The following is a 19871-nucleotide window of genomic DNA, read 5'->3' on the forward strand; positions in this document are numbered from 1 at the left end:
CAAATTTCTGCCCTACTAGAGCTGCCCCAGTGCACTATAAGTGAAGTGGAAACGTCTAGGGGCAACAACGGCTCAGCCCCAAAGTAGTAGGTCACACAACCTCACAGAATGAGACTGCCGAGTGCTGAAGTGCGTAACAATTGTCTGTCCTTGGTTGCAACACTCACTACAGTGATCAAAACTGCCTCTGGAAGCAAGGTCAGCACAAGAACTGATCGTCAGGAGCTTCATGAAATGGGTTTCCATGGCCGAGCAGCCGCACACAAGCCTAAGATCAGGATGAGCAATGTTAAGCTCGCCACCATTGGACTGGAGCAGCGAAACGTGTTCTCTGGATTGATGAATCACGCTGCACCATCCATCTGGTAGTTCGACGGACAACCTGCCCGAATGCATAGTGCCAACTGTAAAGTTTGGTGGAGGATAAATAATGGTCTGGGGCTGGTGTTCATGGTTAGGCTCCTTAGTTACAGTGAAGGGAAATCTTAACGCTACAGCATACAATGACATTCTAGACAATTCTGTGCTTCCAACTTTGTCGCAACAGTTTGGGGAAGGCTCTTTCCTGGCTCTTTCAACGTCCCCTGTGCACAAAGCAAGGTCCATACAGAAATGGTTTGTCGAGATTGGTGTGGAAGAACTTGACTGGCCTGAACAGAACCCTGACCTCAACTCCATCAAACCTTTGGAATTAATTGGAACACTGACTGCGAGCCAGGTCTAATTGCCCAACATCACTGTCCGACCTCACTAATGCTCTTGTGACTGATTGGAAGCAAGTCCCCGCAGCAATGTTCCAACATCTAGAAATTCTTCCCAAAAGAGTGGAGGCTGTAATAACAGCAAAGGGGGGACCAACTCCATATACAGTGCATTCGGTAAGTATTCTGGCCCCTTGACTTTTTCCACATTTTGTTACGTTACAGCCTTATTCTAAAATGGATTTTAAAAAAATATCTACACAACACGCCATAATTATTTTACTTTTAGATGTGTGTATGGTTGTGAATTGTTCGATACTACTGCACTGTTGGAGCTAGGAACACAAGCATTTCACTACACCAGCAATAATATCTGCTAAATATGAATATGTAACCAATAAAATTTTATTAGATTTTTACATTTTTGAAAATGTATCAAAAAAGAAAAACTGAAATATCATGTTTTCATGATATTGCTGCTCTGGAGCAGGTTTCCATCAAGGATCTCTTTGTACTTTGCTAGTCTCCCAGTCCCTGCCACTAAAGAATATTCCCACAGTATGATGCTGCCACCACGTGCTTCACTGTAGGGATGGTGCCAGGTTTCCTCCAGACTTGACGCTTGACATTCAGACCAAAGAGTTCAATCTTGGTTTCATCAGACCAGAGAATTTTGTTTCTCATGGTCTGAAAGTCCATAGGTGGCAAACTCCAAGCGGGCTGTCATATGCCTTTTAATGAGGAGTGGCTTCCGTCTGGCCACTCGAACATAAAGGCCTGATTGGTGGAGTGCTGCAGAGATGGTTGTGCTTCTGGAAGGTTATCCCATCTCTACATCTCTCTGGTGCTCTATTATCGGGTTCATGATCAGGGAGGTGAGCAAGGCCATTCTCCCGATGAATCTGTTTGGCCCGGGCGGCCAGCTCTAGGAAGAGTCTTGGTGGTTCCAAACCTCTTTAGTTTGAGAATGATGGAGGCCACTGTGTTCTTGGGGACCTTCAATGCTGCAGAATTGTTTTGCCACCCTTCCCCAGTTCTGTGCCTCGACACAATCCTCTCATCTCGGAGCTCTGCGGACAATTCCTTCAACCTCATGGCTTGGTTTTTGCTCTGACATGCACTGTCAACTGTGGGACCTTATATAGACAGGTGTGTGCCTTTCCAAATCGTGTCCAGTCAGTTGAATTTACCACAGGTGGACTCCAAACAAGTTGTAGAAACATCTCAAGGATGATTAATGGAAACAGGACACACTTGAGCTCAATTCCGAGTCTCATAGCAAAGGGTCAGAATACTTATGTAAATACGGTATTTCTGTTTTTATTTGTAATAAAACTTGAAAAAATTTCTAAAAACCTGTTTTCGCTTTGCCATTAAGGGTTTGTGTGTAGATTGATGAGGGGAAAAACATATTTTATAAATTTAAGAATAAGGCTGGAATGTAACAAAATGTGGAAAAAGTGAAGGGGTCTGAATACTTTCCGAATGCACTAATTGCCCATGATTTTGGAATGAGATGTTCGACAAGCAGGTCTCCACATACACTACACGACCAAAAGTATCACATTAATCAATATACACCGTACATAAACACAGATCCACCCCTCATAGCCATGACTTGCTGTGATGGAACTCTCAGACTGACCTGCTTTTAACTCCTCTGTTGGTGATAGGACCAGAAATCTCAGCTGCTTCACAAGTCTGAGGGCTCTGGACCTGGGGAGAAGAGGGCTTCTCTTCCCCCTCCCCTGGTCCTTCAGTGGCACCCACCTCCACACTCTCCACAGGCTGCTTGGCTGGTGTATCTGATGGTGGATGGAGACACAGGGGAAAGGGTTTAGGTGTAGAGAAACATGAATATCTACGCATAGAATCTCACAAGTATGTTTCTATATAATCCTACCAGTAATGTATATTTGTGTCAATGGTTAACATGACATTTCAAACCATGCAGTTTACTCCAGGTTAGAAACATAAACACCCACTTTGTTAGAGAAAGAGATGGATGGTGGGAATTTGGAGACCATATGCTAGAGCACTGATTGCTGTAAACCCAAGGGGAGCCCAGAGGCAGGCTGCCTGTCATATATGACAACAACAACGTCGACAGAACCACCAATGACACACATCAGACAAACAGAGCAGAGTGTTACTATAAACCTGAAAACACTGTCGTGGCTATTGGCCTCTGGAATAGCATTTTACACAGAGACTTTGAACATTGGCCTATAATTGGATGTCTGACCAGTAACCTCGGAGTGGTTTGGGTTTGTGATCTGTGGTTGGCCTGCTTTGGTACATCCAAAGCAGGCCAACCACTTAGAAAGTCTCTTCAAGTGCAGTCGCAAAAACCATCAAGCGCAATGATGAAACTGGCTCTCACGAGGACCGCCACAGGAAAGGAAGACCCAGAGTTACCTCTGCTGCAGAGGATAAGTTCAATAGAGTTACCAGCCTCAGAAATTGCAGCCCAAATAAATGCTTCACAGAGTTCAAGTAACAGACACATCACAACATCAACTGTTCAGAGGAGACTGTGTGAATCAGGTCTACATGGTCAAATTGCTGCAAAGAAACCACTACTAAAGGACACCAATAAGAAGAAGAGACTTGCTTGGGCCAAGAAACACAAGCAATTGACATTAGACAGGAGGAAATCTGTCCTTTGGTCTGGAGCAACCGCTCGTGTTTTTGTGAGACAACGGTGTCGGTGATCGGATGATCTCCACGTGTTGTTCCCACCATAAAGCATGGAGGTGGTGGTGTTATGATGTGGGGGTGCTTTGCTGGTGACACTGTTGGTGATTTATTTAGAATTCAAGGCACACTTAACCAGCATGGCTACCACAACATTCTGCAGCGATATGCCATCCCATCTGGTTTGGGCTTAGAGGAACTATCATTTGTTTTTCAACAGGACAATGACCCAACACACCTCCAGACTGTGCAATGGCTATTTTACCAAGGAGAGTGATGGAGTGCTGCATCAGATGACCTGGCCTCCACAATCACCTGACCTCAACCAAATTGAGATGGTTTGGGATGAGTCGGGCCGCAGAGTGAAGGAAAAGCAGCCAACAAGTGCTTAGCATATGTGGGAACTCCTGTTGGAAAAGCATTCCAGGTGAAGCTAGATGAGAGAAAGCCAAGAGTGTCAAAGCTGTCATCAAAGCAAAGGGTGGCTATTGAAGAATCTCAAATATAAAATATATTTGTTTAAGAATTTTTTGTTTACTACATGATTCCATGTGTGTTATTTCATCGCTTTGATGTATTCACTATTATTCTACAAATAATGAAAAACCCTTGAATGAGTAGGTGTTCTAAAACTTTGGACAGGTAGTGTAGAGTTCCGTGTTCAGGTTTGATGGTCAGCAATGTATGAATAACCAATTGCTATGGCGATTGGCTTGAAAGAAATGGTAACGTTACAAGAAAGGAGAGTGAAACAGACACAGGAAGGATTGGTACTAATGTTATGTCATGACCTCGGTGTAGACCCTTTTATTCATAGGTTGTATGTTCTTGACCTCAGTTGTACACACCGCATGAAGGGCCAAGACTATTTTAAAGACACATTGTGAGGGAAGTTCCATTTTGATCCAACTACCTGGTGAGAAAGCAGAAAGTATGCTACTGCAGAGTCAGCTTGCAAGAACAGCCAAAATGGAACTTTAGAGGCCAGTCATTAAATGCAATAACAGAATAGAGTGATTGTGTAACTTGTTATTCAGAATTGGGAACTTCGAACAAAAAAATCCATACCCATTGTTAAAGCAAGGTAAAATAACAACTCTCACCCCCAGCACGAACGCACACACACACAGCTGAGAACAAAAAGCCATTGGCAAAATGAACAGAATCCCTCCAACTATAGAGAGAGCGAGGGAGAGGCAGCGAGGGAGAGGCAGCGAGAGAGCGCAGGAGGGAGGCAGCGAGAGAGCGCAGGAGGGATGCAGAGAGAGAGGCAGAGAGAGAGAGAGAGAGAGAGAGAGAGAGAGGGAGGCATGACATCACTGACATGGACCCCTCCTCCATTAGTGTCACTGTCAGACGACAGACACCATTGTCAGATCAAAGTGTTTCAGAAAAAAAATTACCAGCAATACTCACTCAAAAAAACAGCCCAACAAAATGTACAAATCGTACAGATAGGCTTCAAACAGTGCAGAGAAATTAAATGAAACAAACTCAAATGAAATTAGCTCTATACAGGTCTTCAATAACTCACCAATAAATAAGATGTCAATTCAACTCCTAGAAAAATCCATTGAATATTTTAAAAAAGAGGATCAAAAGCAAATCTGAGAAAAGCAAAGAAATACAACATCAGAAAGAAAAATCTAAACGTTGCTGAAATGTTTGTTTTTTTGATAACGAATGTAAAACAATTAGAAACCATCTAAGACAAATGGAAAATGGAAAACATAAGCAGCAAAACAACCCAGAGCTACGCTATGACTATTTTGAAACTCTGAAACAGTATAAACATACAGTCGTGGTCAAAAGTTTTGAGAATGACACAAATATTAATTTCCAAAGTTGGCTGCGTCAGTGTCTTTAGATATTTTTGTCAGATGTTACCATGGAATACTGAAGTATAATTACAAGCATTTCATAAGTCTCAAAGGATTTTATTGACAAGTACATGAAGTTGATGCAAAGAGTCAATATTTGCAGTGTTGATCCCTTCTTTTTCAAGACCTCTGCAATCCGCCCTGGGATGCTGTCAATTAACTTCTGGGCCACATCCTGACTGATGGCAGCCCATTTTTGCATAATCAATGCTTGGAGCTTGTCAGAATTTGTGGTGTTTTGTTTGGCCACCCGCCTCTTGAGGATTGACCACAAGTTCTCAATGGGATTAAGGTCTGGGGAGTTTCCTGGCCATGGACCCAAAATATCGATGTTTTGTTCCCCGAGCCACTTAGTTATCACTTTTGCCTTATGTCAAGGTGCTCCATCATGCTGGAAAAGGCATTGTTTGTCACCAAACTGTTCCTGGATGGTTGGAAGAAGTTGGTCTCGGAGGATGTGTTGGTACCATTCTTTATTCATGGCTGTGTTTTTAGGCAAAATTGTGTGAGCCCACTCCCTTGGCTGAGAAGCAACCCCACACATGAATGGTCTCAGGATGCTTTACTGTTGGCATGACACAGAACTAATGGTAGCGCTCACCTTGTCTTCTCCGGACAAGTTTTTTTCCGGATGCCCCAAACAATCGGAAAGGGGATTCATCAGAGAAAATGACTTTACCCCAGTCCTCAGCAGTCCAATCCCTGTACCTTTTGCAGAATATCAGTCTGTCCCTGATGTTTTTCCTGGAGAGAAGTGGCTTCTTTGCTGCCCTTCTTGACACCGGGCCATCCTCCAAAAGTGTTCACCTCACTGTGCGTGCAGATGCCTGCTGCCATTTCTGAGCAAGCTCTGTACTGGTGGTGCCCCGATCCTGCAGCTGAATCAACTTTAGGAGATGGTCCTGGCGCTTGCTGGACTTTCTTGGGAGCCCTGAAGCCTTCTTCACAACAATTGAACTGCTCTCCTTGAAGTTCTTGATGATCCGATAAATGGTTGATTTAGGTGCAATCTTACTGGCAGAAATATCCTTAACTGTGAAGCCCTTTTTGTGCAAAGCAATGATGACGGCACGTATTTCCTTGCAGGTAACCATGGTTGACAGGAAGAACAGTGATTCCAAGCACCACCCTGTTTTTGACGCTTCCAGTCTGTTATTCGAACTCAATCAGCATGATACAGTGATCTCCAGCCTTGTCCTCGTCACAACACTCACACCTGTGTTAACGAGAGAATCACTGACATGACGTCAGCTGGTCCTTTTGTGGCAGGGCTGAAATGGAGTGGAAATGTTTTTGGGGGATTCAGTTCATTTGCATGGCAAAGAGGGCCTTTGAAATTAATTGCAATTCATCTGATCACTCTTCAATCTGGAGTATATGCAAATTGCCATCATACAAACTGAGGCAGCAGACTTTGTGAAAATTAATATTTCTCAAAACTTTTGGCCACGACTTTACATTAAAATGCAAGAAATTGAATTATACCGTTAAGACACTTGACGAAATTTAAAACCTAATTGATAAAAATATGTTCTGGGACATGTGGAACAATTTAAGCATGACAAAGTCAGAAGAATTAGCCATGGAGGAATTTGGAAGACAAATTAATATAATCTATACAAAAACATCCCACAAAAAGACTTCCAGCATAACCAATTACAAATTCAAGAAATATTGAATATCCTTGAATCACTCATTAAAAACAACCAACATCTATTAGATTACCCAATAACCCAACAACAACAAAATGAAAAGTTAAAATCTATAAAACCAAAGAAAGCGTGTGGTCTAAATAAAATGAGATATGAAATGCTGAAAAACAACACAACTGAGTTGCAAAATGCTGTGCTTAAATTGTTCAACATGGTACTACACTGAATGAGCATCTAAAATGCAGCATGCAACAATTTCAAAAGATTATACTGAGTTACAGTTCATATAAGGAAATCAGTCAATTTAAATAAATTAATTAGGTCCTAATCTATGGATTTCACATGACTGGAAATAAGGATATACATCTGTTGGTCAAAGATAAAGGTATGCATGCGCGTGGATCAGAAAACCAGTCAGTATCTGGTGTGACCACCATTTGCCTCAAACAGCGTGACACATCTCCTTCACGTAGAGTTGATCAGACTGTTGATTGTGGCCTGTGGAATGTTGTCCTACTCCTCTTTAATGGCTGTGCGAAGTTGCTAGATTCTCTAAATTCTAAATTCTCTAAAATGACGTTGGAGGCGGCTTATGGTAGAGAAATTAATAATTTATCTAGCAAAAGCTCTGGTGGACATTCCTGCAGTCAGCATGTCAATTGCACGCTCTCTCAAAACACGAGACGTGTGGCATTGTGTTGTGTGACAAAATTGCACATTTTAGAGTGGCCTTTTATTGTCTTCCAATTGGCTCATTCATCCCCCCTCCTCTCCCCTGCAACTATTCCCCAGGTCATTGCTCTAAATGAGAATGTGTTCTCAGTCAACTTACCTGGTAAAATAAGGGTTAAATAAATAAAGGTGAACCTGTTTAATCATCTTCTTGATATGCCACACCTGTCAGGAGATGGATTATCTTGGTGAAGGAGAAATGCTCACTAACAGGGATGTAAACAAATTTGTGCAGAAAATTTTAGAGAAATAAGCTTTTTGTGCATATTAAACATTTCTAGGATATTTTATTTCAGCTCACAGAACATGATACCAACACTTTACATGTTGTGTTTACATTTTTGTTCAGTGTAACTTCTGGCTGCTTTCCTGATGTCTGGAACCAGGGGCTCATCTCCCCCATCTCCTCAAATCAGATTTACATAAATTTACATAAACAGCAACTTTGGAAAGGTTTTCTGTAGCGTTTTCAATTCAAGAATCAAAACCTTCCTTCAAGAATTTGTCTTACAAGTAAAGGTCAAATAGGCTTTCTCCATAACCATTACACTACTGACCATATATACACACCTTAGACACACTAATGAATAAACACCTCACCAAAAAAAGAGGGCAAAATCTCTGCTTGCTTTATTGACTTTTAAAAAGCATTTGATTCTATTTGGCACAAAGATCTATTCTTCAAAATTCTCCACAGTGGGCTTGGTGGTAAGGTGTATGACTTTATAAAATTAATGTACACAGAAAACAGGTGTGCAATAAAAATCAAAAACTAAAGAACAATTATTTTTGCAACGTTGAGTTGTGAGACAAGGCTGCAGTTTGAGTCTAAACCTTTTCAACATTTATATCAATGAATTAGCAGACATGTTGGACCACTCTCCAGCCCCAAGACTCACACTATCTGACACAAAGGTAAACCATACCTGCTATATGCTGATGATTTGGTTCTTCTATCACCGACCAAATAAGGTTTTCAACAGAACCTTAATATTCAAGATCAATGTTGCCCAGAAAAATGTAATCAGGAGTTTCCAGACCAAAACCCAGATGTCAGAAACACAAATATAAATTCACCTTGAACAACACCATGATTGAACACACAAAAAAATGACTCATACTTTGGTCTGATCATATCAGACCAATTCAAATAAACACAATCATGAACCAATCAAAGGACTCATATTTACAACATTGGAAAAACTAAACAAAATCCCAAAGCCGACTAAATTGCCATCTGGCCCTAAACAGAGAATATGAATTGGCTGATTATCTCTACTCTGTCAGAGATACAAAGCAGAGACAGATCCCTACCAAGTACAGGCTGATTGACCACCAATTGGCAATAGAAACCGGTAGACATAAAAAGACATGGCTACCCAAAGAGGAGTGTGTACGTGGTCACCACACAACAGGAGAGGTAGAAACAGAGATGTACTTTATCCTTTAATGTGAGAAATTCTCCTCGCCAAGATATGAATTATTCACAGAAATTACTATATTTATTCAAAATGTTAACTTATTAAACCCAGAGGTAAAACAAAAAATACTCATGGGCGAAGGAGCAATGGCTCCTCTTGTAGCCAAATATGTATGTCTGCCATAGCTTGAGGGAGAATGAATAATAACATCTGTATAGTAAACAGTAACTTACTTATTATTAGTATTATTGTTGTAACTATTATTGGTATTACTTTTGTTGTGATTAATATTCCAAATAGTAGTGGTACGGGTAGTATGGTGATGGTAATGATAGCAGTTTTGTGATGGTGCTAGTAATAGTAATGATGATGGTAGTTGTAGTACTGATGTAATGGTGAGGATTAGGGATGCACGATATATCGGTGAACATATCGGAATCGGCCGATATTACAGTGCCTTGGAAAAGTATTCATCCCCCTTGCCGTTTTCCCTATTTTGTTGCATTACAACCTGTAATTTAAATAGATTTTTATTTGGATTTCATCTAATGGAATCTAATCTAAATAGTCCAAATTGGTGAAGTGAAATTAAAATATAATAATAACTTGTTTTAAAAAATTATTCAAAAAATAAAAATCGCATATATATATATATTCACCCCCTTTGCAATGAAGCTCATAAATAAGATCTGGTACACCCAAATACCTTCAGAAGTGACATAATTAGTTTTTAAAAAGTCCACCTATGTGCAATCTAAGTGTCACATGGTCTGTCACATGATCTCAGTATATATATGCACACCTGTTCTGAAAGACCCCAGAGTCTGCAACACCACTAAGCAAGGGCACCACCAAGCAAGCTGCACCATGTAGACCAAGGATCTCTCCAAACAGGTCAGGGACAAAGTTGTGGAGAAGAAAAGATCCGGGTTGGGTTATAAAAAAATATCTGAAACTTTGAATATCCCACGGACCACCATTAAATCCATTAATAAAAAATGGAAAGAAAATGGCACCACAACAAACATGCCAGGCAAGGAGGGCATTAAGAGGCAACAAAGAGACCAAAGATAACCCTGAAGGCGCTGCAAAGCTCCACAGCGGCAATTGGGGTATCTGTCCATAGGACAACTTTAAGCCATACACTCCACAGAGCTGGGATTTACTGAAAAGGGGCCAGCAGAAATCCATTGCTTAAAGAAAAAAAATAACAAAGGTGTTTGGTGTTGGCAAAAAGGCATGTAGGGGACTCCCCAAACATATGGAGTATGAGACTGAGACTAAAATTGAGATTTTTGGCCATCAAGGATAACACTATGTCTGGCGCAAACCCAACACCTCTCATCATCCCGAGAACATCATCCCCAATGTGAAGCATGGTGGCAGCAGCATCATGCTGTGGGGATGTTTTTCATCAACAGGGACTGGGAAACTGGTCAGAATTGAAGGATGGCGCTAAATACAGGGAATATGTATAACATATATATTTTCAAGAATGTTAAATATTTGAATTTAGTATTTTGAATTTCGCGCTCTGCAATCTCACCGGATGTTGGCCAGGTGGGACGCTACCATCCCACTTGCCCGTAAGAAGTTAAAGATTGCTGTACACCAGTGGAACCCATCCAACTTGAAGGAGCTGGAGCAGTTTTGCCTTGAAGAATGGGCAAAAATCCCAGTGGCTAGATATGCCAAGCTTAATGACATACCTCAAGAGACTTGCAGCTGTAATTGCTGCAAAAGGTGGCTCTACAGAGTATTGACTTTGGGGGAGTGAATAGTTATGCACGCTCAAGTTCTGTTTTTTTTTGTCTGATTTCTTGTTTGTTCACAATAAAAAATATTTTGCATCTTCAAAATGCTAGGCATATAGTGTATATCACATGATACAAATCCCCCCAAAATCTACACTGCTCAAAAAAATAAAGGGAACACTAAAATAACACATCCTAGATCTGAATGAAACAAGCAAACACCGGCCACAAACAATGTGTGTACAATAATAAAGCATAATTGGTTCGATCCCCACTTCTGGGTTAGCTAGTTTTAGCTTGGTACCAAGCTAGCACCAATACAACCAGCCTGAAAACAATGACCAGTAGAACCTGCAGTCATTTTCATTATTCTTAGCAATGATTTAGGAATCCTTGTGAGTAAGTATTAGCTAGGTTGCCACTTGTTGGTCGCCTATTGAAATTGAACTTCAGTTCATGAAAATAAAAAGCTAGCCAGTTACTTAACCCGGTTGCCCAAAGCTAACGTTATAAGCAGCCAGCTAGCTTCATCTGGCTAGTGAGGTTCAACTGCACCGAGTTATGTGTTGTGAAGCTAGACACAATAAGGATCAGGCACTATAGCGGAATTTGAGGTTTGCCTTCAAAATAAAAGTTTGTTTTTAACAGTAATGCAAATAGTAGAATTATGCCATACTTGTATTTTGAAGGCTAACCGCAAAGTCCACTATTGTGGCTAATCCTTATTGTGGCAAGCTTCACATAGATGGGTCCAACCACCATTAATCAAATAAGAACCGTCTTATAAATTAGGGTTATTTTAGATGACACTTAGCTATATAGTTAGCTGACTAACTATAGTCACTGAAACAGATTGTCATTTTGCTATGTCTTTGGGGAAGAACATCGTTTGCCTCCATGAGCTAGCTAGCTTGATTTTTTTATGACCAGCATTGTAGTGGCACGAGACAACTTTACCAGCATCATAGCAGACGTATCGGTGAACCGTTGTGACATAAAATACGAATTATAGTGTGATCAATGTGTAATAACTAGAGATTGGCCGATTAATCGGAATGGTCGATTAATTAGGGCCGATTTCAAGTTTTCATAACAACTGGAAATCTGTATTTTTGGGCGCCATTTTTTTTATACCTTTATTTAACTAGGCAAGTCAGTTAAGAACACATTCTTGTTTTCAATGACGGCCTAGGAACAGTGTGTTAAGTGCCTCGTTCAGGGCAGAACGACAGATTTTCACCTTGACGGCTCAGGGGTTTCCAATCTTGAAACCTTACAGTTAACTAGTCCAACGCTCTAACCACCTGCCTCTCATTGCACTCCAAGAGGAGCCTGCCTGTTACGCGTATGCAGTAGAAGCCAAGGTAAGTTGATAGCTAGCATTAAACTTACCTTATAGAAAACAATCAATCAATCATAATCACTAGTTATAACTAAACATGGTTGATGATATTACTCGTTTATCTAGCGTGTCCTGCTTTGCATATAATCGATGCAACGCTGGGGGATGATTTAACAAAAGCGCATTTGCGAAAAAAGCACAATCGTTGGACGAGTGACTGTACCTAACCATAAACACTAATACCTTTATTAAAATCAATAATTAGAAGTACAGTGGGGCAAAAAAGTATTTAGTCAGCCACCAATTGTGCAAGTTCTCCCACTTAAAAAGATGAGAGAGGCCTGTAATTTTCATCATAGGTACACTTCAACTATGACAGACAAAATGAGAAAAAAATCCAGAAAATCACACTGTAGGATTTTTATAATTTTATTTGCAAATTATGGTGGTAAATAAGTATTTGGTCAATAACAAAAGTTTATCTCAATACTTTGTTATATACCCTTTGTTGGCAATGACAGAGGTCAAACGTTTTCTGTAAATCTTCACAGGGTTTTCACACACTGTTGCTGGTATTATCGCCCATTCCTCCATGCAGATCTCCTCTAGAGCAGTGATGTTATTTTAAACCTGCATATTTAGCTAAAAGTAATCCAGGTTAGTAGGCAATATTAACCAGGTAAAATTGTGTCATTTCTCTTGCGTTCTTTGCACGCAGAGTAAGGGTATATGCAACAGTTTGGGCAGCCTGGCTCATTGCGAACTAATTTGCCAGAATTTTACGTAATTATGACATAACATTGAAGGTTGTGCAATGCAAAGGTTGTGCAGGAATATTTAGACTTATGGATGCCACCCGTTAGATAAAATAACGAACGGTTCCGTATTTCACTGAAATAACAAACATTTTGTTTTCGAAATGATCGTTTCCAGATTCAACCATATTAATGACCAAAGGCTCGTATTTCTGTGTTTATTATAATTAAGTCTATGATTTGATAGAGCAGTCTGACTGAGCGATGGTAGGCAGCAGCAGGCTCTTAAACATTCATTCAAACAGCACTTTTGTGCGTTTTGCCAGCAGCTCTTCGCAAGCACAGGGCTGTTTATGACTTCAAGCCTATCAGCCTAATGGCTGGTATAACCGATGTGAAATGGCCAGCTAGTTAGCTGGGTGTGCGCTAATAGCGTTTCAAACGTCACTCGCTCTGAGACTTGGAGTAGTTATTCCCCTTGCTCTGCAAGGGCCGCTTTGTGGAGCGATGGGCAACACTGTTTCGAGGGTGGCTGTTGTCGATGTGTTCCTGGTTCAAGCCCAAGGTAGGGGTGAGGAGAGGGATGGAAGCTATACTGTTACACTGGCAATACTATAGTGCCTATAAGAACATCCAATAGTCAAAGGTATATGAAATACAAATGGTATAGAGAGAAATAGTCCTATAAATACTATATTAACTACAACCTAAAACCTCTTACCTTGGAATATTGAAGACTCATGTTAAAAGGAACCACCAACTTTCATATGTTCTCATGTTCTGAGCAAGGAACTCAAACGTTAGCTTTTTTTATTTTTTTTGTATTATTTAAACAAAATTGAACATGTTTCATTATTTATTTGAGGCTAAATTCATTTTTTTTTTAACGGCCGATTAATCGGTATCGGCTTTTTTGGTCCTCCAATCATCGGTATCGGCGTTGAAAAATAATAATCGGTCGACCTCTAGTAATAATTACGTAAAAAATGTATGTTGTATTCAGGTCCTGATTGGTCAACAAGCTTATTTGACACGTCAAAAAGTGTTAAATAGTATATTTTTTGACACGCAGAGACTCAAACGGCGTTCTATAGCAAAGACCCAAACGGCGTTCTATAGCAAAGACCCAAACGGCGTTCCATAGCAAAGACCCAAACGGCGTTCCATAGCAAAGACCCAAACGGCGTTCCATAGCAAAGACCCAAACGGCGTTCCATAGCAAAGACCCAAACGGCGTTCCATAGAAATCCTGGTTGAGAATGAAACGACTGAACAAATGAACAACGAAACAGCACAGCAAGTAAGTGAAAGAAATAGGCTTGATTATGTTTTACTGGCAATGGGGACATACGTACACTACCGTTCAAAAGTTTGGAGTCACTTAGAAATGTCCTTGTTTTTGAAAGAAAATCACATTTCTTGTACATTAAAATAACATAACATTGATCAGAAATACAGTGTAGACATTGTTGATGTTGTAAATGACAATTGTAGCTAGAAACGGCAGATTTTTAATGGAAAATCTACATAGGCGTACAGAGGCCCATTATCAGCAACCATCACTCCTGTTTTCCAATGGCACGTTGTGTTAGCTAATCCAAGTTTATCATTTTAGAAGGCTAATTGATCATTAGAAAACCCTTTCGTAATTATGTTAGCACAGCTGAAAACTGTTGTTCTGATTAACCTCTTCAACCTATGGGGGCGCTATGTCATTATTGGATAAAAAACGTGCCCGTTTTAAGCACAATATTTTGTCACGAAAAGATGCTCGACTATGCATATAATTGGCAGCTTTGGAAAGAAAACACTCTGATGTTTTCAAAACTGCAAAGATATTATCTGTGAGTGCCACGGAACTCATGCTTCAGGCGAAACCAAGAGGAAACTCAAACAGGAAATGAGCAGAATTTTTGAAGCTCTGTTTTTCTATCGTCTCCTTATATGGCTGTGAATGTGCCATGAACGAGCTTATGCTCTCTGCCGTTCGTCCAAGATGTCTGTAGCGTTGTGACGTATTTGTAGGCATATCATTGGAAGATTGACCATAAGAGACTACATTTACCAGGGGTCCGCCCGGTGTCCTGTGTCGAAATTATTGCGTAATCTCTAGGTCCATGTGCGTTCCATTTCTTCAGAAGAGAAAGTCAACTGCCACGATGGATTTATCGTCGATAGATATGTGAAAAACACCTTGAGGATTGATTCTAAACATCGGTTTGCCATGTTTCTGTCGATATTATGGAGTTAATTTGGAAAAAAGTTTGCGTTTTAATGACTTAATTTTCGTTTTTTTTCTCACCCAAACGTGATGGAGAAAACGGAGCGATTTGTCAACACAAATAATATTTTTGTAAAAACTGAACATTTGCAATCTAACTGAGAGTCTCCTCATTGAAAACATCTGAAGTTCTTCAAAGTTCTTCAAAGGTAAATTATTTTTATTTGAATGTTTTTCTGTTTTTTGTGAAAATGTTGCTTGCTGAATGTCAGGCATGTCAGGCATAATACTATGCTAGGCTATCAATAGTGTTACACAAATGCCTGTTTTGCAATGGTTGAGAAGCATATTTTTTAAATCTGAGATGACAGTGTTGTTAACAAAAGGCTAAGCTTGAGAGCAAATAGATTTATTTCATTTCATTTGCGATTTTCATGAATAGTTAACGTTGCATTATGCTAATGAGCTTGCGGATAGATTTACACAATCCTGGATACAGGTTTCTTTCGTAGCTAAACGTGACGCAGAAAACGGAGCGATTTGTCCTAAACAAATAGTATTTTTGTAAAAACTGAACATTTGCTATCTAACTGAGAGTCTCCTCATTGAAAACATCTGATCTTCAAAGGTAAATGATTTTATTTTAATGTTTTTCTGTTTTTTGTGAAAATGTTGCCTGCTGAATGCTAATGCTAAATGCTACGCTAAATGCTACGCTAGCTATCAATACTGTTACACAAATGCTTGTTTTGCAATGGTTGAGAAGCATATTTTGAAAATCTGAGATGACAGTATTGTTAACAAAAATCTAAGCTTGAGAGCTAGCATATTGATTTCATTTCATTTGCGATTTTCATGAATAGTTAACGTTGCGTTATGGTAATGAGCTTGAGGCTGTATTCACAATCCCGGATCCGGGATGGCTCGTCGCAACAGGTTAAAGAAGCAATAAAACTGGCTTAGAAACTAGTTGAATATCTGGAGCATCAGCATTTGTGGGTGTTCGATTAAAGGCTAGAAAAAATGTCTAGAAACTCGTCCGTCTATTCTTGTTCTGAGAAATGAAGGCTATTCCATGTGAGAAATTGACAAGAAACTGAAGATCTGGTACAACGCTACAATGCTACGCTACTACTCCCTTCACAGAACAGCGCAAACTGGCTCTAGCCAAAATAGAAAGAGGAGTGGGAAGCCCCGGTGCACAACTGAGCAAGAGGACAAGTACATTAGAGTGTCTAGTTTGAGAGACAGACCCCTCAAGTCCTCAACTGGCAGCTTCATTAAATGGTACCCACAAAACACCAGTCTCAACGTCAACAGTGAAGAGGCGACTCCGGGATGCTGGCCTTCTAGGCAGAGTTCCTCTGTTCAGTGTCTGTGTTTTTTTGCCAATCTTAATCTTTTATTTTTATTGGCCAGTCTGAGATATGGCTTTTTCTTTGCAACTCTGCATTGCGTTGTACTTATTTTTGGTGCAATCTTATTCCATTCTTACGAATTTGTTTACAACAATTCTTTATTTTATTGGCACTGGTATTATAATAATAATTATATGTAATGGTGTATGTGTGTGTGTGTGTGTGTGTGTGTGTGTGTGTATATAGATATATATATTTTTTTCAATGTACTTTACTCAAACCAGTGAATATCACTTATGAGATCATTAACTATCAGCTCTTGGAATATCCAGGGCCTATACTCTTCACATTTTGGTTATAAAACAAGTCCTGAATTGAATAAAAACATCAAGGGCCAGGACATCATAATCCTACTGGAAACATGGTGTCATGGAGACAAATACTCAGTGTCCCTCAGGCTATAGAGAAATTGTACTACCATCAATAAAACATAAAAATGTTAAACGGGGCCGGGACTCAAGTGGAATCATCATTTGGCATAAGCAGGACTTAGCACCGAATGAAATGATGTATACATATGTGCAGCTTATGATCCCCCTTCAGATTCATTATATTATGATGATCAGTTTTTTTTCCATACAGAAATCATTACAGGGTAGGGTAAAGTGCTTCCTTGTGGAGAATTCAATGCAAGAAAAGGTTCTGAGCGTGACGACACTGATGTGGGAGGTAACCACCACATATTTGGACGCCCCTCCTTGTACAGCAGCCCTATTATAAATAATAGAAACAGTCCTGACTAAATACTGAACAAAAATGGGAAGGAGTTAGTGCATCTCTGTCAAGCTTTAGGCCTGTACATGCTTAATGGTAGAATCAGAGGGGACTCTTTAGGTCGGTTTACTTACTGCTCAGCTCTTGGGACAAGTGTAGTCGATTATGCCATCACCGACATTGACCCCTCCTCCATTAGTGCATTCACTGTCAGACCACAGACACCATTGTCAGATCACAGCCAGATCAACATGTTTCTGAAGAAATTAACCGGCAATATTCATTAAACAAAACAGCACAATAAACTCTCCAACATAAACCAACCGTACAGGTGGGGTCAAAACAGCACAATAAACTCTACAACATAAACCAACCGTACAGGTGGGGTCAAAACAGCACAATAAACTCTACAACATAAACCAACCATACAGGTGGGGTCAAAACAGCACAATAAAAGTTTCTGAAAAATGGTTTGATAACGAATGTAAAACAATTAAAACACCTAAGACAAATGTCAAATGAAAAACGTAAGCAGCAAAACAACCCAGAACTACACTATGAATACTTTGAAACTCTGAAACAGTATAAACAAACATTGAAATGCAAGAAATTGAATTATACCACTTGATGAAATTGAAAACGCAATTGACCAAAATCAGTTCTGGGACATGTGGAACGAGCATGACAAAGCCACAAGAATTAGCCATACAATATGAAGGAATTTGGAAAACTTATTTTGATAATCTATACAAAAACATCCCACAAAAAGACTTACAACAAAACCAATTAGAAATTCATTAAAAACAACCAAAATCCATTAAAATTACCCAGTAACCCAACAAGAACAAAATGAAAAGCTCAAATCTATAAAATCAAAGAAGGCTTGTGGTCTAGATAACATCAGAAATTAAATGCTGAAAAACAGCACACCTGAGTTGTTCAACAGCACACTTTAAATTGTTCAATTCCGTTCACAACGTCATGGTGTGAGACAAGGCTGCAGTTTGAGGCCAAATCTTTTCAACATTTATATCAATGAATTAGCACACATTGGACCACTCTCCAGCCCTTGGACTCACACTATCTGGCACAGAGGTAAACCATACCTGCTATATGCTGATGACTTGGTACTTATATCACCAACCAAAGAAGGTCTTTAACAGAACCTTAATATTCTAGAGCAATATTGCCATAATTGGGCCCTGGCAGTAAATTAAAAAAATAAAATAAAATCATGATTTTCCCCCCGAAAAAAATAGATGTTAGAAACACAAATCTAAATTCACCCTGAACAACACCATAATTGAACACACTAAAAATTACACATACCTTGGTCTGACCATATCTGCATGGGGAAACTTTCATATGGCAGTGAATGCGCTCAAAGAAAAAGCCTGCAGAGCATTATATACAATAAAAATGAACATTTTCAATATCAACATCCCAATTAGAATTTGGACCAAAATATTTGACAGTGTAATCCTACCAATAGCTCTTTACAGAAGTGAGGTTTGGGGACCACTCAATAACCTGGACTTTAATATGTGGGACAAACATCCAATTGAAGCCCTACATGCAGAATTCTGTCGGAAAAGTCCAGAGAAATACACCAACTAATGCACATAGGGCAGAATGGGGCCGCTTTCCAGTGATAATAAAAATACAGAAAAGATCATAAAAATGTTGCCTACATCTAAATTTATGTCCAAATTCCAATCTGCAATTTAAAGCACTTCAAACCCAAGAGCTGAGCCCAGAAACGAGCCCTCTCAGTCAGCTGGTGTTGGACCTAACCAACCAAGCTGACACCAGCACTGCTTCAAAAGAAATAATTCCAATAAACAAAATGAACCAATCAAAGGACTCATATTTACAAAATTGGAAAAACTAAACAAAATCCCGAAGCCGACTAAATTGCCATCTGGCCCTAAACAGAGAATATGAATTGGCTGATTATCTATACTCTGTCAGAGATACAAAGCAGAGACAGATCCTTACCAAGTACAGGCTGAGTGACCACCAATTGGCAATAGAAACCGGTAGACATAAAAAGACATGGCTACCCAAAGATGAGTGTGTAAGTGGTCACCACACAACAGGAGAGGTAGAAACAGAGATGCACTTTATCCTTTAAGGTGAGAAATTCTCCTCGCCAAGATATGAATTATTCACAGAAATTACTACATTTATTCAAAATGTTAACTTATTAAACCCAGAGGAAAAACTAAAAATACTCATGGGCGAAAGAGCAATGGCTCCTCTTGTAGCCAAATATGTATTTGGCTGCAAGTCTAGGACAAAAAGGCTTCTCAACAGTTTTTACCCCCAAGCCATAATACTCCTGAACAGGTAAACAAATGGTTACCCGGACCATTTGTATTGTGTGCCCCCCCCCCCAAACCCTCGTTTACGCTGCTGCTACTCTCTGTTTATGTTATATGCATAGTCACTTTAACTATACATTCATGTACATACTACCTCAATTGGCCCGACCAACCAGTGCTCCCGCACATTGGCTAACCGGGCTATCTGCATTGTGTCCCACCAACCCCTCTTTACGCTACTGCTACTCTCTGTTCATCAT

At 39.9% G+C, this 19871-nt stretch overlaps 1 protein-coding gene across 6 annotated transcripts in view; it reads right to left on the minus strand.

The window, feature by feature from the left end:
• LOC118402033 (histone-lysine N-methyltransferase 2C-like) overlaps positions 1-19871 on the minus strand; it is a 131426-nt gene that overhangs the window by 88627 nt on the left and 22928 nt on the right. For all 6 annotated transcript variants that reach the window (XM_052476893.1, XM_052476891.1, XM_035799857.2 and 3 more), the window contains exon 4: positions 2347-2506. In XM_052476893.1, coding sequence (XP_052332853.1) covers positions 2347-2506 — 160 coding nt within the window. The remainder of the gene's footprint in view (positions 1-2346; positions 2507-19871) is intronic.

The sequence above is a fragment of the Oncorhynchus keta genome, chromosome 23, assembly GCF_023373465.1.
Source record: "Oncorhynchus keta strain PuntledgeMale-10-30-2019 chromosome 23, Oket_V2, whole genome shotgun sequence".
Taxonomy (NCBI): Eukaryota; Metazoa; Chordata; class Actinopteri; order Salmoniformes; family Salmonidae; genus Oncorhynchus; species Oncorhynchus keta.